The following is a 23,055-nucleotide window of genomic DNA, read 5'->3' as shown; positions in this document are numbered from 1 at the left end:
TAGCTCTTGGTCACTTCTTCTTATCATCTCCCCAACATCTGGGCTCAGAAGTAACACGAGGAAGCTGAGGCTTCACATGAGGCTCAGGGAACCTGTTTGATCAAATCTATTAAAGCCAAACTTATGCCTGCTTCACGGCCTAGTGATTCTACCGCAAAGTATACACCCGAGGAAATGTGCGTATCTCCTGCAGAGGATGGGTGCTCATAATGGGGAAAAACTGGAAAAACCCAAATGTCCATCAATAGGACCATGGATAAACTGTGACTTATTCATATATGATTACACAGCAATCAAGAAAATAAACATTTTTACATTCAACCGTATTGATAGATATAATATTGAGTGAAAAGAGGCTAGACACCAAAGGTGCATATAAGTGATTACATTTATAGAAGCTCAAGAATAGGAAGCAGAAATCTGCGGTGAAAGAGGTCAGAATAGGGGTTACTTCTAGGGAAAATGGTGGGTATTGACTGGGAGAGGACATAAATGGACCTCCTGGAATGCTGTGGATATCCTAGATATTTGTCCTAATAGTGACTGCATGGGTATATATGTAGGTAAAAATTCTAATGATCTATGTATTTCTGTAAGTATATTCTATTACCAAAAATATTCTAAGGCAGAGGCTTTTGAGACTCAGGACTTCAGTCTTAAAATGGTGAGGAATAAGGGAGATTTCAGTTAGAGATGGAGGTCAGAGCCCTCAGGCCTCAGTGCTCGGCATTCAACACTGCTCAGGATTCAGAGGCTACACATGAAATACCTGCGAGTGAGTAATGATAATCGTTACCATCTGTGAAGCACTTTCTAGGTGCCAGGCTCTAGACAAAGCATTTTGCAAACACGACCTCATTTAATCTCATGATAACTTTATAAGGTAGGTGCTGTCAATATCTCCATTTTACAGAATAATGACGTGTCTTACCCAAGGTCATGCTACAAGGAGTGGTAAGTCAGGATGCTAAGTGGATCTGTCCAGGATGGAGGGACAGAATGGAAAAGAATGGGTTTTCCAGGTTCCTCCGCTGTGAGCCTTTACATTTGTTGGTAAGAGATTCATGAAAACTTGAGGAAAAGAAACTCGTCTCTTTCCCTAGGCAGCCAAGCCATCAATACACTAAAGTGAGCATAGCTCTCAGGGAACAAATAAGGTCCAGGTGGAGAGTAGCTTCTGCTTTTGTCAGCCAGTACTTTTCCTCCCTTTCTTCTGAAACAAGGATGGAGCTTGTGACCCAACAGGGGCCAACAGAGTCTCTTCTTTGGGCACAGGAAGCCCCAGCACTGGCGCACCAAGGTGGAAGGGGCAAGAGTCAATCATCACGCAAGGGCCAGAAGCTCCTGTGGCCGAGGCCGAGGGGCCGCCTGCCCCTGCCTTTCCCACACCTGCTGTGCCACTTCCCTTTCCCTTCTGTGAACTGCCCCAGCATCATTTCAAAATCCTGTGTTACTAACAGTTACGGCTCTTGGCTAGAATAAAAGGATGCCAATTTGAACCAGCTTAAGTAAAAAGAGGAATTGGTCAGAAAGATCTGGGGGGTCTCACAATTGTCAAAGATAGAGACTCAGACCCCAAAATGGAACCCAGAACCATGGCCTGGAGCCCAGTGGGGAGCCTGGAGGTCCCTCTCTGCATCATTCCCCCTGCTTTCCCCACACATCTGCTCTTTGCTTCCCTGTTACTACAGACCAGCCTCCTCTGCTCCTCTATCCTCAAGGTAAGATGCAGTCACCCTGCTCCCAGGGTTTATATGTTCCGGCTCATGGGCCCAGCAAGAAGCCCACCTCTAGCTCTTACTCCCAAACCAAAATCTCAAGAAAAGGACTGACTGACCAGCTTGTATCAAATGCCCCAGACCGAGTGAATGTGGCAGGGGGTCAGGATCATGTGGAAACATGGCAACTCCTACCACAATCATGTGGATGGATGGGAGGAGAAGAAACTAGTAGAAAACAGATGGTGGACAACAATTTGGTGGGCACCCACCACACGGCCTAACTTAACCAATCCTTCAACCATGGGGCAAACATCAGCTTTGGAGCTAGAGGGACTAGCTCCACCATTTGTCAGTTGTGTGATGTTGGACAAGTTATTCGACTTCCCCAAGCCTCTGTTTCCTTATCTGCAAAGTGGGGATAATAATACCTACCTCATGGTGTCGTTGAGAGGATTTAATGAGACAGAACATGTACAGCAGCTAGTCCACCACCTGACACCCTAAGTGGGGAATAGTTCTAATCTTATTTTGAACCTCAAAACAATCACAGGAGGCCTGAGAGTGCCTTGCATGTACTGAATTGTTTTGCTGAAGTGGAGGTTTTCCTATGCTCTGCAGCCTGTTAACTTAGGGTATTTCACCGGGGCATCTCATGCTTCCAAAAATTTGTTTCCAAAAAATACATGTAAGCTATCTTCATGCTTGTTGCAAAAAAAAAGGGAGAGGTCAAGAGTGTAACATGCTGCAGGTACCCATGCTCATCCCTCCCTATGAAGAAGATAACAGTAAACTTCATCCTCAGGATGTTTGAATTTGTTGAATGGTGAGCAGTAAGTGTGGACAGTTATCAGTGATAAGCTATAAATAAGAAAGTTCTGAAGAGGCCAAAAAGCTTCTCAGACCATGGGGGGGCCGTTCTGGGTGTCAGGAGAGGCAGGTGGGAAGTTCCTGTTTCCTATTCTCTCTTTGCATAGATTAATGAGAACAACATCCTATTCTAGGAAATCCTAGAGTATCTCAAACATACATCATTCTAGGACTGACTTAATACCTTGAACAAGTTGGCATCACGTTATCAATATCAAGATGGTATTTTCAGAAAACAGAGACAACAGATATTGACTTTGAAGGTAGCATGTCAAGGCTTTGAGAAAGTGTCTTGTTAAGAGAAAAGGCCAGTCTCCTGAAGTTTATCAGTGTGACATATCAAGGCTTAGGATTCCCAGCACAGTCAACAATCAACATCTCACTCACATCAGGATCTACAATAACTCCCATTCACTGAGGCTGAATGAGGAAGGCCAGAGAAATTGCTCCATCTACAAAGCTTGCTAGAAATTATTGCAAGTGTGTCTATACTATTCAGATTTAAAGTAGCATTTTGTTTACAAAAAATTATAAACAGCCACCCACAGATGATTAACATTTTATATTGAATAACTGTTCCTCAGGTAAACAAAGAATTTATCTGCAGCCTAAAATTTTAGCCTACATTTTAGGATATGAGATGATTCAGGTTTTCTTTAAATTAAACCATTTTAAACTGAAAAAGCAGGGATTTCCTCTTTTTTCCCCCCATGGCCCTGAGCTAACACCTGTTGCCAATCTTCCTCTTTTTGTTTAAGGAACATTGTTGCTAAGCTAATATCTGTGGTAATCTTCCTCTATTTTGTGTGTGGGACGCCTCCACAGCATAGCTTGCTGAGCGGTGCATAGGTCCACACCCAGGATCCAAACCCATGAAGCTCAGGCTGCCAAAGAGGAGCACACGAACTTACCCACTAAGCCACCAGGCTGGGCCCAGGGGATTTCCTCTTTAGCATTGTGAAAAACACAGTGTGCTCACATGAGAATCATAGAAACCCACCCAGCACAGGAAACTGTTGCCAAGCAAGGACTCTCTCCACCTGTGCACACAGAAGCTGATACTGCACACACAAGTCTTTAAGGGAAGAAAGTTTATTATGCAATCGATTGGCAAGGAGATAGGAGGACATGCTCTCAAACCTGTCTCCCGGATCCAGGGTATAGGGTAGGGTTTAAGGGATTAGAGAGGGTAGGCTGGTATGCAGAAGCTCTGGCAGGAGTTTCAATTGGCAGATCAAAATTTTCTCTTCTCTGTGCATACTCCTGGCTGGCTGGCCACCCCTGAAAAATAGTCTTAACGTTCTGTTAAGATGAGGTCAGCACAGTAAACAAGGGTAAAGTTGTTATGTAGATTTAAGTCATTGCGTTTTCTACTGATGAGAGTTTCTGGGCAGTTAGTCATCTTCTCCTTCCTGGCACAGAGAAGAAGCCACCCTTACAAATGGAGATTTCTCTTATAAATGTAGATTTCCCTTACAAATGGGTAACTCCTACCAGGTTTTCAGAGCATTTCCCTGTGTCTGCTGTTTCTTAAAAATAATCAGCCTAAAATAATTCTTATGCCAAAAAGGCATATTTTGGGGTGACAAATTCTGTTCCTGGTCGTGTGGTTACAAAACCTCTTTACAACAGTTCTGCAGATGATCATCCAGCCTCTCACTTCATGCTTTGAGATGAGCTACTCACCGACTGATGAGGTGTCCGTGCCATCGTTTGCCTTGTTTAGATTTATACTCGTGGGTACTTATGTTTCTGCAGGAAAACAGAACAAGCCTGTCTTTCGTAACAAAATACTCTTTCAAAGATGTGACAATGAGCATCATGCCCACCCTATCTTCTTTATACACTCAACAAGATGTTTTTTTCCAGGCCCCTTACATCTTGAACACCTTCTTCTAATTTGTTAGCATCTCTCTTGAAACTCCGTATTGGGAACTGAACTGAATAATACAGCACGAGACATGGAGGAAGTTTCTGGTTGAGGATGTGGCCAGGGGCTTCCAGGATGATGTGAGTTTTCTTTAGAAACAACATCACATCGTTGGCTACTGCTTTCAAAACATCAGAAAATGAACTGCTTTCTCTGAGACGGGATATTTTACTTGCACTCTTACAGACCATTTCCACTTTTCTTTAGAGCTACATATATTTAAGTAGTTATATTATAGGCCAGCACTGACCTTAAACCAAATCGTTCGTAAAGGAATCGATTGCTGATGCTGGTCAGGAAATGGGTCTTTGTTGGTAGGCAAAAAGGTCACGAGAGGGCTTTTACAGAAGAAAACTAAAGAAAATGTCTTTCAAATGGGGAATTCTCTATGAGAAAGAGGAACAATAAAAAATGATGCGGACAGCAATTTCCTGCACTGGAGGAAAAATAATGAGCCATGAAAAGAGGGAAAGTCAGATAAAATTACATTTGTTGTGCTAATTAGGTGACACACTGTGCCCAAGACTGGATAAAATAAAAGGGAAGGAAAAGCGACACACCATTTCTGATGCCAGAACTCTGATTTAAAGGAGACGGACAGCCCAGGCACCACTCACCAGAGGATTCACTTCAAGGAAAGATGCGGTTAGAATGATGGGTTTTGTAATCAACCCGTGGACAATGGAGCTGACAGAATCCTGTGAAAGATTATAGTGAGAAGCATGGTCCCGGGAGCAGGTCTCCAACTTTTTGAAAAATTCAAAACATCCTCATTGCTTTTTCCTCTCTCTCTTTGAATAGATCTCAGCTACAGTTGGTAAAACTGTAGGTAGGAGGACAAAAACTACTCTTCAAAGAAGGATAACTGACAAAACTCGAGCGTTTGGCCTGAAAATTAGAATGGTGGCTGTTACACAATGGTAAGAAATTATGTACTTTCCGATGACGATGAGGTAATTAGGTCATGAGGGTGGAGCCTCATTAAAGAGATCCCAAAGAGCTTACCCCTTCTGCCATGTGGGAACACAGAAAGAACCAGGAACCAGGAACCAGGCCTTCACCAGACTCCAAATCTGCCAGCATCATGATCTTGGACTTGCCAACTTTCAGAACTGTGGGAATTAAATGTTTGTCGTTTAAGCCCCTCAGTCTATGGTCTTTTTGTGGTAGCAGCCTGAACTGATTAAGACAGATGATAACCTAGTGGCTGTGGAAATGTTCCAGAAAAGAACCACGAGGTATGTATTCTCACACCCCTCAGAAATACAGTTTCTTGTATCATGAGAGTAGCTTCTGGTTAGTGTAACTCCATGAGAATTTCCTCAAGTTTTTATTTGAGTAAACACACCTGCCCTCTCCCCACAAACACCCGAAACCACTTTTTAGCGTTCCTGGGAATAGCTGAAGTTTTAAAAAGAACATTTGTACCTGAGTGATTTCAAGAAGTGTAATTCCAGAGCACACTTTTTGATATATATGTGAGGCATGAAGTTCATGCTCTATATCCACTCTGAGAATTCTTGGACTACCTTGACAGTCACCATTTTCTCTTTCTCATCATTTTCCCTCCCAAATATCAGCGTTCTATCATTTCCACCAGCTCTCAGTCACCTCTGCTCTCCTCTGGGACTAATCTTCTGGCTGTAAGCCTGCATCACAGCCTATTACATGAGATCTTCAGTTCCCTTGTGGACTCTATAACGTTAACAAGGATATTCCTCGTTACATCTCTGAAGCCATGGATTTCAACCCCAGCTGCACATTAGAATCACTTGGAAAGCTTTTTAAAAATGCAAATGCCAAGGCCTCAACCTCAAAGATTCTAATTTAATCAAGAGCCCTGACAGCTATAATTTCTTTCTTTTTTTTTTTCTTGCTAGGGAAGATTTTCCCTGAGCTAACATCTGTTGCCAACCTGCCTCTATTTTGTATGTGAGCCACTGTCATAGCATGGCTACTGATAGATGAGTGGTATAGGTCTGCGCCCAGCAACTGAGCCCGGGCCACTGAAGCAGAGCACACCAAACTTCACCTCTAGACCACTGGGGCTGGCCTGACATCGGTAATACTTAAAAGCTTTCAGGTGATTCAAATAGGTAGCCAAGGTTAAGAATTATTGTTCTAATGCCCCAACATACCTGCAAGCTGTGATGTATGCTGTCAGTAACAGGTTCTCATGACTGCAGCCATTTTCATGGGGCAGTGGGAGGGAGAGTCCTAGAGAGAGAGCCTCTAACAATGAGACCCGGAACACCCTCCAGAATAAACAGAATCAAGAATTAAATGTCTGATGAAACACGATCTTAAAATTCACAGGAAAAAATAAACTCACAAGAATGGTTAAGAAAAGACTGACAAGGAAGAGTTCTGAGGAGAACCAGTCCAACCAGATAATAAAACATATCACAAGGCCTCTGTAATTAAAACAGTGTAGCATTGGCACATGAATAGACAAACAAATCAAAAAAATAGCCTGGAAAGTCCAGAAACAGACCCAACTGCATATAAACATCAAGAGTATGATAAAGGAGGTATCTCAAATTACTGGAGCAAAGGTGGTCATTTGTAGAAAATGGTTTTGGGACAACTGGGTAGCCATTTGGAAAAAATTAGATCCATTCCTTGTACCAGAGAAAAGAATAAGCTGCAAATGGATCAGAGATCTAAATGTAACTGTACAAGCATGAGAAGAAAACATGAGGGAAACCCTCTTTAACTTTGGAGTAGAGAAAGGCTTTATAACTACGGTGCAAAATCCAGAGGCAATAAAAGACTGATAAATTTGACTCCATAAAGGAAAAAATAAAAACTTTTCCATGGTCAAAAATACCATAACCAAAGTCAAAAGAGAAATGTAAAACTGAGAATAAGTATTTGCAACATACATCAGAGATAAAAAGCTAACATCCCCAGTTTATTTTTTAAAAACTTTAAAATTGAGAAAAAATGAAAAGATGTTTAACTTCGCTCATAATAAGTGAAATGAAAATTAATCAATGAAATTGGTTACCTATAAGCGGGGAGGGGGGAGACAGAAATGGGAAGAGTGGTGCTTCTGAGTACACCTTCAAGTATAGTTTTGACTTTTTTTTTTCTTTTTTGCTGAGGAAGATTTATCTTGAGCTAACATCCATGACAATCTTCCTTTATTTTTCAGTGTGTGGCTGCCAGCACAGCATGGCCCCTAACAGCACAGGGTAGCTCCGTGCCAGAAACCTAACCCAGGCTGCAGAAGCAGAGCACGCTGAACTTAACAACTAGGCCACCAGGCTGGCCTTAGTTTTGACTTTTGAAAGCATATTGATCTTGCTTACATCTAAATCTAAACCTTGCCGGATGTCCCCAGGGCAGTGAAGTGCTGGCCCCCGTCTCCGCACCATCTCTTCTCCCCCAACACCCTGAGAAGACCCTTATCATGTGGAAACTGCATTCTAGTAAACGTAGCAACATTTTCCCCCATTTTTTCCTCTAAGCTCCTAAAATGGCAGTGGCCTCAGTCATGTTTATATCCCCAGTTCCTGCTAAAGAGACTAGCACTTGACAAATGTTTGTTGAATAAACTGAATTGCATGTCTTTTGTTACAGGCCACCAAAGTGATGCGTGGAAAGAAGAGTGTAAACAAATAGGAAATTCGTTGGGTAGTAGGCAGTAGGTCCGCCTCTCAGAAAAAAGAACAGTCCTCGGTGCAAATGCCCCTTTGTGAATATTAGGTGTCACAGTAGAAAATAAGGAAGGGACCCATATCATAACCGATATGAACTAGCTGGTTTGACTTGTGGAAAATAAACCTCTGGTGCTGCCTTTCAGGGTGACTGAGATTTTGTGAGAAAAAGCAGCTAATTATTGGGTGATTAATTATGGCACTGTCTTGTCTAGAAATGGAAGAAGAGTATAGTGAGTTTTGTTTACCTACAGAGAAAGCAGATAAGAATATTAAAGCAAATTTTAAGCACAAATCATATTCCCCAGAAGTTATTTACTAACCCGTCTTGAGTCTTTGCTGATTAAAGGTACTGATTAAAGTAGCCATGAACTGTTTGAGGTATGTTCAGCCAGCGATTTCTTATCCTCGCAAATTAAGGGGTGAGATGTTCCTTTGATCTTGCCACCTCTAAGGAGTTCATGTCTCATTCCTTCTCTCCAGGTCTGGTGTTCTTCCTCCTCCCAGGCAGTGTTAACAGCTTTTTTGGAATGTGGTTATAAAAGAGTCATCCCATTATACAGTTGGGGTCTGCATCCTTACCCAATACTCCAACTTTGCTGGAGTTTACCAAGTAGCATGCGTTCCTTTCCCTGAGCTTTTCTCACCACCTCTTAACTTGAGGCATAAAATCTATTGCTGGAGCAATTTCCCCTAAATACATTTCAGTTTGGCAGCTTACATACGGGGTACGCTTGTCATTGTGCCCCCTCTGCAGGTTCAGAGGTACTTTGGGTCTGCCCCCCAATGGACAGAGAATGCTGTCGCTCTGAGGTCATTGACTTTGCAGTCTGGGAGAATAAATCCGGTGCATCAGCAGAAGAGAAAAGCAAAGAGAAAACTAAAGGACAGAGAGGAAAGGGAGGCAACCAGAAGGGAAGATGGGAAGAGAAAGATCTAAAATAGCACGGGGTGGTAAGGAGTGGGAGGCCACAGGAACTGCCCCTTCTCCAGTTCTCCTAATATTAGGAAGGAGAACCTTGCTGAATAGAGTTCAGGATTCTTCCAGCAACTACTATCAAATGACAAAATATTCTAAAACCTAACATCACTTCTGCTTTAAAACCAGCAAGGTATAGAGAAGCTGTGTGACCTTCTTTGCATCTCAGGGTCCTCATCTGTTAAATGTCAAATACTTTTTTTTTCAAAGGGGAGCCTGTGAAAGACGGATTAGATCTATCTTGAGTGGTTCAAAGACCTTAGACTAGCAGTAAAAGCCGCAAGGAAATAGAGTTAGGGTGAATATAATAGAGATCTTTCAAATATTTAGAACTGTTTGAAAATGAGAGGCTCCCAGTAAGGGAATGAGCTTCCTCACATTCAATGAAATATTGAAAATGTTTAAGTTGAGAGGAACACGAGAGGGCAGGGCCTCGTATCTGTTTTGTTCACTGATGTCCCCCCGTGCCCAGAACAGTGCCTGGCCCACAGAAGTCACCAGGACATGCTGAATAAAGGAATGAGCATAGCCTGTAATCACTCTGAATGTAGGGCTACGATTTTATGATAGAGGTACAACAATAATTCTCAGTTCTGCTGAGTCTGTGTCAGTTCAGCAGCTCAGTTGGGAGTTTCAAAGGCCATGCTCATTTAAAGATTTTCCGTAGGTCAAATTCACAACACAAGAGGGTAATTCTACATCTTCAGACAAATGGGCACCAGATGGCCCTATCTCACGGCTACACGAGGAGTGCGGGGTAAACAGAAGATGAAATAGCCAACGCAACACAAACCAACCGACGAATCAAATGGGAGTTGAGGAGAGGGATGTGGGTGCTATTCAGGCACAGTTCCAAGTGGATCTGCAGTCAGGAATGCTCTCCTATTCATCTCTGTGTCTCTGAGGCTCAGCACACTGCCTGGTACGGAGTAGGTGCTCAAAAACCATTTGCTGAATTCAGTTGAACTGAAATTTATGTCTGAGAATCATCAAACTATTTGTCATCTCATTTCTCATTAGGTTCACAATTCAGTTCTATGTTTATTCACATGCTTATTTTGATTTAATTGCTTAATGTCTATCTCCCCAGCTACATTATAAACACCATGAGGGATGGTATCTCTTATTCATCACTGCCTACCACTGTATCCCGGTACATTGTATAGCACATAAGAGGAGCTCTGTTAATATTTGTCTAATGAACTGAATGCATACTGGAAGTAAATCCCCAGCATAATTGTGTAGATGAAAGAATTCTAGAATCATAGAATCTTTCAGCTGGAAGAAACCTTACCAATTCTTTTAGTTACTTATTATCAAGTCTGCCCATTTAGATCGAACAATTTAAGAATTGAAGCCATTGAATCTGCATAAGTAACAGTAGATGCAATAGTAAAGTGAAGGATGTTTCTTCCAAATTGATGTTCGGAAGTGCTCATGACAGTCCCAGCAAAGACTCAGCTTCAAGTTCAAAGGAAGCATTTTACTAGTCTACACTTCCATCTTCAAACAGATTTCACAATCAATCCAGGGGCTGCAGATTAATTAAATTAGTCCTCTTCTTCAGGCAATATAGGTGGTTTTGTCTGCTCGTTGCCGCTTCCACTAGAGGACAGGCTAGGCAGAGAAAAGAAACCAAGTCAAATTATGGGCATGAATGACGGCAGTTTTTAGAAATAGCCAGGCCTGGTGAGCAGGGTGGTATTTGGTAGCTCCAATACTATCTCCCTGGAGCTTTTCCACTCAGCTTCTTCACCAGCCCTCCACTCAAAGCTGTTCTATTTTTACCCCCAAAAGTTTGAATGTCTGTTACGGCAGTGCTACTCAAAGAGTGGTCCCTGAATCCATCTGTTACCAGTCTGTGACAAGATGAGAACCTACCCTAGAACATAAAGGAAAGAACTGAACTAAACAGTGTGCTTATTGACAAAATTGACTTCCATCCTGGCAGAAGATCTTTACCTGGTTGCAAATCAGTAACAAACATCTTTGGAGACTGGCACTTTTGAGTAGCATTGTGCTAAGGCATAAAATGGTATCTCCTCCCGGAGAGCTAAAGGATAAGAAGAAGCTTCAAACCAAAGCAACAATTCCCTCAGTGTGGGTTCTCACACACACAAATATTATTTCTAGAGCAAGTAGAACAGTACTTGAGGTTTGGGAAGGAACCACTGAAATGAGGTATCCTGGCATGACCAAGTCTCATATGTAGTAGGTGCATAAAACTATATAGATGCATTTTCTCCTGCCCCCTGCCCTAATCCAGTGTTTTCCAAAGGGCCATCTGCATTAAAATCACCTAAGGAGTTAATTAAACACATGCATCGCCAGGTCAACTGAATTCTAATCTAGACCTGGATTCTAGAATCTAGACGTAGAATCTATGAGACCTAGGAACTGAATGCTTAACAGGGATCCAAAAGACTTCTTCATGTACACTGAACCACTGGACTAGGTCAGCTGAGGCTGCAGAAAAGATCTCGTTGCTTACACAGTTTTATACCTGCAATAGGAACAAAAACAAAAACCAAAACAGGGCATCAAGTAGGAACTTTTTGTGCCTGCCACACTTATTTCAGAAAGTATGTTAGTACATTTTAGCTGATCAACTGATACAAACACCATTTATGCTATAAATAGACTGCCCTATAGCCTTCCATTTACTGTTTAAGCAAACTGAATGTATGGTAATTGCCAGGCCCATAATTAACTGCCATTAACCTCATAGGATGTTGACACTGGGTAGCCCATTTCTGAGTAAGATACTGCATATTTGATTACATTGAATTGAGAAACAATAGATCCTTTAGTTTTTTTTTATTTATTTTTTTTTTGATAGAACTTTCTCACCTGGAGAACCAGCCTGGAATTCAATCAGCCTTTTTCTCACTGAACGAAATTTCAAAACAATAGACTTCTTTCAAATGGCATTTCTCTCACAAGTCTCTAAATGACTGGCTTGCCAAACCCTGCTCAAGTTAGCAGGCTGAGTGGCACCAGTAGAAGTTAACTCATGTGGCCTCCCAGTGACCACATGCAATGGAATGTAGATTTAAAATCCCCTCACTACACTGCCTTGTCAACAATGATACCTCTATAAGATGGGCATGAGTCCAAGTGCTGGACCACAAAAGACAGCCTTTGTCTGGCGTGGCTTTAAGGCTAAGTCAAGCAACTGATCTCAGGACACAGTCAATACAGCAGAACAGGCATGGAAGGGCAGAATCTAACCACAGGAGTCAACACCATGGAAAGGAGCCATGACAGGCACCAAATGTCTGGCATGCTGTGTCTGCCAGGAGTGGAGTCAAATACAGCTCCATACGTGTTCCACAGTCTCTGCCAAATGGCTCCCACCGACCTGTGATACCAAACACATGAGAATCAACAGCCTGGGCAAAGTAAGTCTATGGTTTTTAAAAAGTTAACCCATAATGAAAAGGTTCCCACAAGCTGAAAAATAGTCCATATTAGTTGAATCACAATTTTTAAGAAAGCCCTGACCAATTTCTTTAAACTACTCCTTTGGCCGTCGCTCTTCGATATCGCTCCTAGAGTATTGGTTTGCAAACTGGCGCCCGTACACAGAGGTCAAGGAAAGACCGAAGAAAGAGGCGGAGCACTCCCGATTAGCAGGTGGCAGGCTTAATGAGCAAGGGAACTTACATTTGAGGCTTGTCTTGGGCGGCCACAAGACAAGTAGATTCCCACACCCAACTGCCAGAATTTGTAAAGTTTCTCGAGAGGCCTTGACCGGGTTCAGTCACATGTTCAGTCCAGATGGTCTCAACCACACATCGCTCCCTCAAGGCCACGTCCTTGAAAATGCCTCCCACTGAGGGAAAAGTGGGCAGAATGAACAGTCCAAGGACGGGGGAGCCGGTGGGGAGCCTCTGATTGCTCAGTTCAGCTCGCAGGTCAACCAGCGGTTACATCCTCTTGATGACCTCCTCCAAAGGAAGAAAAAGGATTAGATAAAAAGATTCAGACATGTGCTTTCCTCCTTCACAAGGATCGTGGCACACCAGACACTAAGTAGATCATCGCTCAAACCAGTATTTCCATTTCTTCCTTATCAGCCCACACTGTCTTATACCTGTTGTCAAATATTATAGCTTATTTTTCCTCTAATAGAATATGAATCATCAGAAAGAGGAAAGTTCAATTTTTCACAGGGAAACAGTGATAACTTTGATAGCTGAATGACTGATGGAATAAACAGTGCTTAGCCTGCGAAACCCTCTGTCATGGTTTCAACAGTTTCCTACCTTCTACCCCAAGTAAAAGATAAATAGAAAGTGTCCCTGTAAATGCCAGTTTCATATATACCCAAGAACATACTAGAAGTTGATATATAATAAAGATGGCATTCCAAAATCAGTGAGGAATGGATGAAATAGTAAATAAATAGTGTTTGGGAAATTGGCCATTTGGAGGAAATAAAAATCTGCATTCATAACTCAAGTTCAGACCTTATACCAAAATAAATTAAGCCTTCCAAAGCATGTCATGAAAATCAGAAACCACAAAGACTGGTGCATTTGATTATGTTAAAAGCTGCACATGAGAAAGATAAATATCCGATGATTCCACTTATACGAAGTATCTAAAATAGTCACACTCATAGAAACAGAGAGTAGAATGATTGTTGCCAGGGGCTGAGGGGTGAGGAAAATGAGGAGTTGCTATTCAACGGCTATAAAGTTTCAGTTATACAAGAGGAATAAGCTCTTGAGATCCATTGCACAACACTGTGCCTATAGTTAACAAGACGGTATATGCACTTCAAAAATTGTTAACATAGGTAAAATGTCCATATTTTCCAAAGCAATCTAAAGATTCAGTGCAATCCCTATGAAAGTCCCAACAATATTTTTCACGGAAATAGAAGAAAGAATCCTAAAATTCATATGGAACAACAAAAGACCCGAATAGCCAAAGCAATCCTGAGCAAAAAGAACAAAGCTGGAGGTATCACAATCCCTGATTTCAAAATATACAACAAAGCCATAGTAATCAAAACAGCATGGTACTGGTACAAAAACAGGCACACAGATCAATGGAACAGAATTGAAAGCCCAGAATAAACCCACACATCTATGGACAGCTAATCTTTGACAAAGGAGCCAAGAACATACAATGGAGAAAGGAAAGTCTCTTCAATAAACGGTTATTAGGGAATAAATAAACTAGTTATTAGGGAACTGCAAAACAAAGCTACAAGGAGATATCATCTCACACCCATCAGAATGGCTACTGTTGAAAAGACAAGAAATAACAAGTGTTGGAGAGGATGTGAAGAAAAGGAAATCCTCATACATTGCTTGGTGGGAATATAAACTGGTGCAGCCACTATGGAAAACAGTATGGAGAGTCTTCAAAAAATTAAGAATAGAATTACCATATGATGCAACTATGACATTTTTGGGTATTTATCCAAAGAACATGAAAACACTAATTTGAAAAGATATATGTGCCCCCTTTGTTCATTGCAGCATTTTTTCAGTGGCCAGGACTTGGAGGCAACCTAAGTGCCCATCAATGAATGAATGGATAAAGAAGATAGGGTATATATACACAATGGAATACTATTCAGTCATTAAAAAGATGAAATATTGCCATCTGCGACAAATGGATGGAGCTTCAAAGCATTATGTTAAGCAAAATAAGTCAGACGGAGAAAGCCAAATACTGCGTGATTTCACTCGTATGTGGAAGAGTTAAAAACAACAACAACAACAAATAGATATAGGGAATAGATTGGTGGTTACCAGAGGGGAAGTGGGGCGGGAGAAAGGGATAAAAGGGCACATGTGTATGGTGATGGATGGTAATTAGACTTTGTGTGGTGAACACAATGTAGTTTATACAGGAATCAAAAAAATAAATAAAATTTGTTAAGAGGATAGATATCATGTTAAGTATCTTACCACAGTAAAAAAAATTATGTATGATAAAACATATGCAATACAGAATAGACAAATGGTTAATCTCAAATATGCAAAAGTTCTTAAATAAGAATGAATAGTCACTGGAAAAATAGTCAAAGAACATGAAATAGAAGTTACACACACACGCTCTTCCACAAAGGACTGGTAAAGAGATGACAGGCCTAACCAACATTAAACAGCGAGGATGTGTTGGAATTAGCAATGCTCTGTTGACAAAGGTATAAAAAAACTGTCATGCCCTGCGAAGGGAAGAGAACCAGTACATACTTTCTGCAAAGCAGTTCAGCAACTGCCATGAAAATGTTAAGTATAGTCATGTTTTTACACAGTTATTCCACTTATAGGTTTTTATCCAAAGGAGAAACTAACCACATGCTGAACACATGCACCAGAGCATTCACCCCTGTTGTTTATAATGTTAAAAATGTAGACACCAAATGTGAATAACGCGAGACTGGGTTATGTAAAACAATGGTACATACATTCTCTTGTGTGTGCAGCCATTAAGAATGATATAGACCTATACCGGATGCCACGGAAAGATGCCTACATGTTTACTGAAGAAAAGCACATTGTAGAACATTATATAAAACTTGATCCCATTTATGTAAAAGTATACTCATATATCTGTGCACATACGCTCTTATGTAAAGAAGACCAGAAGAATGTTTACCAAACTGTTAACTGTAGTTACCTCCGGCATTGCAATTTGTTTTTACTTGTCTTTGCACTTTCTGTATCATCGGAGTTTTTATTTGTTTTTGCAAGGAGTTTGTATCATTTTCACTAAAACAAAGATCTCTTACTAAAATGATGCTAGTTTCATCCAATACATACAGCAAAGACAATAAAAAGATGCCTTTCCACTTTTAGAACTGATAATAGCAATAATCATGAACTATTCAAGGTTTGCCTCCAGTTTCCTTCCTATAACTATAACTTCCTATAACGTCCATCCTATCACTCTGGATCTGTCACCCTGAAAGGCCTGACTGCAAAGTCTCAACTGGTGGTCAGTCAACCCCTACCAAAGACATTAACGATGTTACTGTTCAGTTAGCAACATACAAACCAGACATGAAGCTCAGGTTACCCCTGTCAGTTTCACTGCATCCCCCAACTTGCTAAACTGATTGATTTCTGTGTTAGAGTTGACCGCTCTGGGGCACACAGCAGCCATGTGGCTTTTTTGATTAATGGCAATTGCTTCACAAATTTACAAGGCTGTGCGTACCATAATGTTGACTAGAAACTATTCATTGCTGAGCCTCTCAACCCTAGATGTCTGTTTACATCCGACTTCCAATTTGTGTGTTTACATCCTCACAAATTGGATGTGGTGGAGCTTTTCTCAGTCCTGCTCAAAATGTGATCTGTGGACTGATGCCGATCCACAGACAGCTCACAAATCTGCAAGAGATGGGTAGATATTTAAGAGTAAGTGTTTAGAAACTTTCATAGCAATTGGAAGGGCTTTTATGCTGTTAAATAAGGAAAAAAAAACAGAATTGAGGCTTATATTTTGCATGCTTTTTTAAAATTTCATTTTCTAGTAATTGTTTTTATTGTATTTTATAAAAGAATCAGTCTATGACAGATTAGAAATTTTTAAATTTCTAACTTTTTAAAAATGGCCCTTCACCTCAGTTTGACTAATATACAGCAATGTTAGTATATTAAGTTGCCTATTGCTCTCACAACAAATTACCACCAATTTAGCGACTTAAAACAACACAGATCTGTTACCTCGCAGTTCTGTAGGTCAGAAGTCCGGGTGGGCTTGTCTGGTTTCTCACAAAACCAAAATCAAGTTATCAGCCAGCTATGCTTTCCTCAGGAGGCTCTGGGAAGAGTGTGCTTCCAAATGCATTCCAACTGTTAGCAAAATCCAGTTCCTTTGGGCTGTCAAGCTGAGATCCCCATTTCCTTGCTGGCTGTCAGCTGAGGGCTGCCCTCAGCTAAAGGCCTCTCTTTGGTCCTTGCACGAGGACCACTACATCTCAGAAGCAGCAATGGCATATTGAATTTTTCTCATGCTTGGCATCTCTCAACTTCCCCTTCGGCCACATCTCTCTTGCTTCCAGCTGGAGAATGTTCTCTGCTTTTAAGGGCTCATGAGATTAGATTGGGCCTTGCTGTAGACCGTTCCTCCAAAATGCCTATGTTGAAACTTAATGTCGAATGTGATAGTATTGGGAGGTGGGGCCTTTGGGAGATGCTTAGATCATGAGGGTGCAGCCCTCATGAATGGGACTACTACTTTTATAAAAGAGACCCCACAGAGCTCCCTAGCCCCTTCCACCATGTGAGGACACAGTGAGAAGGCATTCTCTGTGGCCAGAAAGTGGGCCCTCACCAGACACTGAATCAGTTGGTACTTTGTCTTAGACTTCCCAGCCTCCAGAACTATGAGAAATAAATTTCTGTTGCTTATCAACCACTCAGCCTATGGCATTTTGCTATAGAAGCCCAAAGGGCCTAAAACAGGCCTCCAGGGATATCTCCTATTTGAAGGTCTGCAGCCTCAATCACATCTGCAAAGTCCCTTTGCTGCAATGTAACATATGCACAAACAGGAGAGATGAGGGTGTGGGTGGACACCTGTGAAGGGGCCATTATTTTGCCTCCCACAGACCGGGTAAGTTGAGGTCCAGGAGTCCTCACTTATTTGCTTCTTCATGTAGGAAACCTAAAGGCTAAAGTCAAAGGAATGAAGGGTGTAATGAGGGAATGACAGACAGTGGAGGTGACGTGGGGGACAACTCACCTACAGGATGCTGTTGAGGTGGGCCCTTCCTGTCTCATTGTTCCAGGATGGCTGCTTGCTGTATAACAGTTGGCTTCTGACTAGACCAGCAGAGAGAAAGTCAACTGAAGGAGGCAAGTGGGGGCGGCATGCATGGCAGGGCTCCCTCCCCGCTAAACATGACAGGGCGGCAACATGCAGGAGAACAACAACGTACACACAAGACTGAAAGAAATGAAAAATAGAGAGAAGCTGGTTACTTGTGAAGAAAGAAAAAGTTGCCTGTGGTCTTATCTCCTTATGAGGCAAAGTTATGAATAACAAAGGCCCTTAAATTTCTTCAGGGTGGAAAAAGACACTGACAGAGCCGGCTTTTTGAAAAGGAGAACAAAGACTGCCATAGGCTCAATCCCAAGGATATTGAGACAGCAGGTCAACTCCTGGCGCTCAAGGACACAAGGCTTTACTGTCTCGAGCTTCCTCTACATCTCTGCGGGCGCTCCTTCATTCCCCAGTCTGCTCCTCTTCAGGAGGTCACTTGGACACCAACTTTTAAGTCATTATTATTTTATCCCTTCGCTTCACCTCTTCATTTTTAAATCGAACTTTAAACAAAAATTGATTTACCAACCTTTTATCTTGCCTCATTTTCTATTGCTAACCTCTGAATCTTATTTCAGTTTTTTACCACACACGATAGATTACATAAATCTGAAAACTGATTTTTCCACAGGATTTTTCTCACCCTTCTACCTTTCAACAGGACCAAAGAGCATGATGCTAATTACAGCTCTGCACACCTGACCCACGGCCTGCTAACATTTACTCCCATGATTTTAAAATTTCTTTAAGTAGAATTCTTTGCCAGACAGAAACTCACCAAAATATTAACACCTTCAGTGTTTTACTGGAGCTGTGAGTGTTGGCTTCTCCTTTTTGGTTTTTGCTTGTTTTTCCCTTAACGTGTGGATTTTTACAATCCCATCTGCTACAAAGTACCAGTATCTATCAGGCTTACTGTCCTAGGTTCTGCAAAGTTGATATAATAGTCAAAATTGGTTATATTCTATGTAGAAACTGGAGTTGTTCAAATGCATTTACTCAACTTTAACTTGGAGAATTAAAACGTTAAAGCAGGCTTTTTCCACAAGCAGCAGATAGGGCCGTAGGGAAGGAAACATCAAGCCTGTATGAAGAGTATTCACGGGTTTATGTGTGCTTGCAGGATGAGACAGGAGGGTGTTTAAGGAGCTACCAGCCAGTTGTCTTAACGGTCCATTCTCTACAAAACTCTGACTTCCTCCTCCACCATTACACATAAGTATTCTTACCAAAATTAGTTATATCCTGTTTTAATTCCACTGGGCACTATTTAGTCCTCATGTTACTTGACTTCTCAGCTGGAATTAACACTACTGATCACGCTATCCTAAAGTCTTTCCTTGCCTTCCCTAATTCCATGTTCTTGTAGTTGTCCCCAGTCCACCACTTAAGCAGGGTTTGAACATCAGCAGCCCAGGCACTCTCCCTCTCAGTGTCCCAAGCACGAGAAGTCTTCCAAACTCCTGGATTCTTCCTACCACCTCAGTCCTAGCATTACTAATCTCTGAGCTAACTCAGCATCCGCTGTTTGCTCTTTCAGCTTCCCAGCACAAGTGGTGATGGTTTTAAATTAAATACATCAACAATCTCTTTGATACTTTTCCCTTCAAGAAGGGAGCTGAATTCCTCTCTTCTTGTGGGCTAGACTTAGTGACTCATTTCTAATAAACAATATGGCTGAAGTGACAATAAGATGAGAACACAAGTATCTGAGATTAGAACACAAAAGGCATTGTGGCTTCCTCCCTGTTCCCTTGGATCACTTGCTCTGGGGGAAGCCTGCTGACAGGTCACGAGGACACTCAAGTAGCCTGGAGACAGGCCCACATGGGGAGAAACTGAGGCCTTTGGCTAAGAGCCACGTGAGTGCGCCATATTGGAAGTAGGTCCTCCAGCCCAAACCTTCAAATGACTGTAGGACCAGAACCACCCCCCAGCTAAACCGCTCCCAAATTTCTGATGCACACAAACTATGAGACGACAAATGTTGTTTGAAAATCACTAAGTTTTATGCAAGATTAGATAACTAAAACACTAGTATTACCAACAGCCTGTATTATATCCTCTCCAAAATACCAAAAATTGTTTTTAACTCCTGACTAGATGCCAACTAACACAAATGCCAATCTTTTCTGAACTGATTATTGGCTGGCTTTCTTTGAAATAAATTTTTCTTTAATTAAAAGCTATAAAGGCTTTTAAATGGTTTAATGGCTCTGATTTAGTCGTTTAATGTATAGGCAAGACAGACAGACTGATTGATAAATAAGTAATGATATATGTATAGTTGGTTTAAATATATATTTTACATGTTCCCTATATATCATTTCTCTGTCTCCCTGTCCCCACTAAATAATTCTAGCGAGGATGAGAAAGGAACTAAGGAAACTGAGGTACACTGAAATTTATAAACTCGCCCAAATTCATACAGCTAGTAAGTAGTGGAGCCAGATAGCCTACTTTCAAATTCTGCGCTCACAGTCACTATGCTACGCTGCCTCTCCGAGTGTACATATCTGCTCACACTGTACGAACATGAAAAGAGGTAGTTCTCAAATTCACCAATATGGATACATAGTCTACTGCTGGCTGAAATATTCTTCCATGCTATGTGTTTACACTGTTAACAGTTAAATATCAACTGTTCTATGCAGTGAACAAAAGATCGAGATATACATACATATATACACACAAATACATATAGGGACACAAAAGGTCACGTGGTTCCTTTCTTTCTTTTTTTTCTTTTCCTCCTGAGGAAGAGTCTCCCTGAGCTAACATCCACTGCCAATCTTCCTCTTTTTGTATGTGAGCCACTGGGGCCACAGCATGGCCCCTGACAGATGAGTGGTATAGGGTCCACGCACAGGAAACCAAACTTGGGCTGCCGAAGCAGAGTGCACTGAACTTAACCACTAGGCCACCAGGGCTGGCCCATGGTGTGGTTTCCTTAGAGAAGGTATCAGATGGCACACACATAAACAGAATTCAGTGAAATGTCTGTAGGAAGCTTTATAATGTGTAATGTCATGCCCCAGTTCATAATCTACAAATGAGTTCCTTAGAGGTGTTTGGTGCCATGATGAACACATCACCTTCTACTGTGTTTACTTAAAAACGAAAAAAAACAGTAATCCAAATCACATTGGGAGATTTTTATTAATTTAAATTGACACAGTTAATTTTGTCTTCCAAGTCCTTAGTAAATATACCTTTATTTGATACAAACCTACAGTTTCTTCTCAATACTACAGGATCATGAAGACTTGCAGTTAATGGTGTTTTGTAACAATTAAAACAATGTTCAAATAATTAACAAGTTACTTCACTGAAATACTTAAAAGAATATTCTGGGGAGTGTCTGAAAGCTCTGTTTATAAATAGTGACTGATACATTTAGTTAGGTATTGGTTTGAAGATGAACACTTCTTATAAAACATTGTTTTAATACATTGCTCTACTCATGAGGCTAGTTATTAGATATATTTCTAACACTAAAGAATAAAGCTTTATATTCATATTTATTTTATTTCATAAGACTCATCAATGAAGAATGTTATATCCAACAATAAACTGGCATATTGCAAGTGACATTCTGTAGAAGTGAAAAAGGCGGCTGCAACAAAAGAAAGTAGATAACTGCATTACACATTCTTTCCACAAACAGTCCATTCTGAACAGTAGAATTAAATGTAGACCAAATGCTTTTAAAAGTTTTTCTGCCTAGATGGCAATTACAATCTCCACACACGAGAGAGAAAAGGAACAATAATAATACAGAACACAGTATTTTGAACGATTATAGCACATTTAACACCTTCAGCCACCCACTGGGTTCTCAGATCAGATTGGCAACTGAAATTTCACATCCACCTGGGCTTGCTTGGCTAAGGTCACTATCTCAGAGAGCTTTACAACCTGAAAGGAAAAAACAAAACATTTTTGTCTCTATTTTCACAAACACATAAAATCAGAAATATTGGTCAATGTGACATTAACGCACATTCAGTCTTTTTCATTTAAAACATCTGGGCTATTCTGACATTGTTATAAATCATTTCACACTGTTATAAGGCTTTCCACTCTCAAAGGATAGCCAAATCTGACATTCTGCATAAGCCACACTTCAATTCAGTATCTTCTGATTTTATATATATATAAAATATATATGAATGATATATGTATATACTTCTTTTTTATTGCCTAAATTTTATGTATCTTAAAGACAGAAACAGTGTCTTAGTTGTATACTACACAATGCAAAGCATATCTAAATAAAAATTTGTTTTAAAAAATGTTAATCTTAACATTTAACAATGTCAAATTTTATCTTCTATCAGTAAATTAACAATTATCAACCTGAATTCCAATGTTCTCTCTATAATCTGTCTGAGAACATCCAGCTGGTACCATACAAAATATCATACAAATTAAACATATCTAAAACCAAACAACAAATTTAGCTTCTCTCCTCCCCAGCAGAGTAGTTAAGGGAAAGTTTTAAAGTTTTAGGCAGCCTGAGTTCAAATCTCACTCTGATGTTTATGACATGTGATCCCAAATAAGTTAATTTATTTAGCCTCTGTTTCTTCACCTATAAAAACGGAGATTATATCACCAAACTTGTATAAAATGAAATAATACTAGAAGAAAACAGCTTAGCATTGCATGTATAAAAAATGCTTAATAAATGGTGGCAGTTGCTAATATCATCATCATATTATTAATACTGTCACGATTTCCATAACCTCCTACTCAGTAGAAAAAGATGCAGTCACAACTTAAATCAACTGTTTACTTCCATCTTTCATGGTCGACTTGATCAAGGTCATATTGATTCTTCGTTCTCTCCATGCACACAGAGCTTTTCTTAATTCAGGCTCTCACTGCAAACGCACACATTTTCAAAGACAAGTTATGGCCTATCCGTTACCTTCACCTCACCTCGCATCATCTAAGTACTGCACTAGCAGATTCCTACTATCCCTCACTCTCTTCCTTCGACAATTTCTCCCATATCTCCAAGTCAAAACAGGCTTTCTGAAACACTTTCTCTCTACCATTCCCTTATTCAAAATCTTAATTCAAACTCAGGAT

At 40.8% G+C, this 23,055-nt stretch overlaps 1 protein-coding gene and 1 long non-coding RNA gene across 2 annotated transcripts in view; both read right to left on the bottom strand.

Annotated features, from left to right (window-relative positions):
- Positions 1 to 3,664: 3,664 nt before the first annotated feature.
- Positions 3,665 to 7,333, bottom strand: LOC139076446 (uncharacterized). The gene is made up of 2 exons (XR_011528071.1): positions 6,657 to 7,333; positions 3,665 to 5,630 (listed from the first exon to the last, which is right to left on the bottom strand). It is a non-coding gene; the product is annotated as an uncharacterized lncRNA (long non-coding RNA).
- A 13,765-nt stretch (positions 7,334 to 21,098) lies between these two features.
- SUCLA2 (succinate-CoA ligase ADP-forming subunit beta) overlaps positions 21,099 to 23,055 on the bottom strand; it is a 40,064-nt gene continuing 38,107 nt past the window's right edge. The window contains exon 11 of the mRNA XM_008517770.2: positions 21,099 to 21,876. Within this exon, the coding sequence (XP_008515992.1) occupies positions 21,802 to 21,876 (75 nt within the window). The 3' untranslated portion in view covers positions 21,099 to 21,801. The remainder of the gene's footprint in view (positions 21,877 to 23,055) is intronic.

The sequence above is a fragment of the Equus przewalskii genome, chromosome 16 (genome assembly GCF_037783145.1).
Source record: "Equus przewalskii isolate Varuska chromosome 16, EquPr2, whole genome shotgun sequence".
Classification (NCBI taxonomy): domain Eukaryota; kingdom Metazoa; phylum Chordata; class Mammalia; order Perissodactyla; family Equidae; genus Equus; species Equus przewalskii.
Note: the sequence above shows the minus strand (reverse complement) of the source record. Positions and strands in the feature narration are given on the sequence as shown.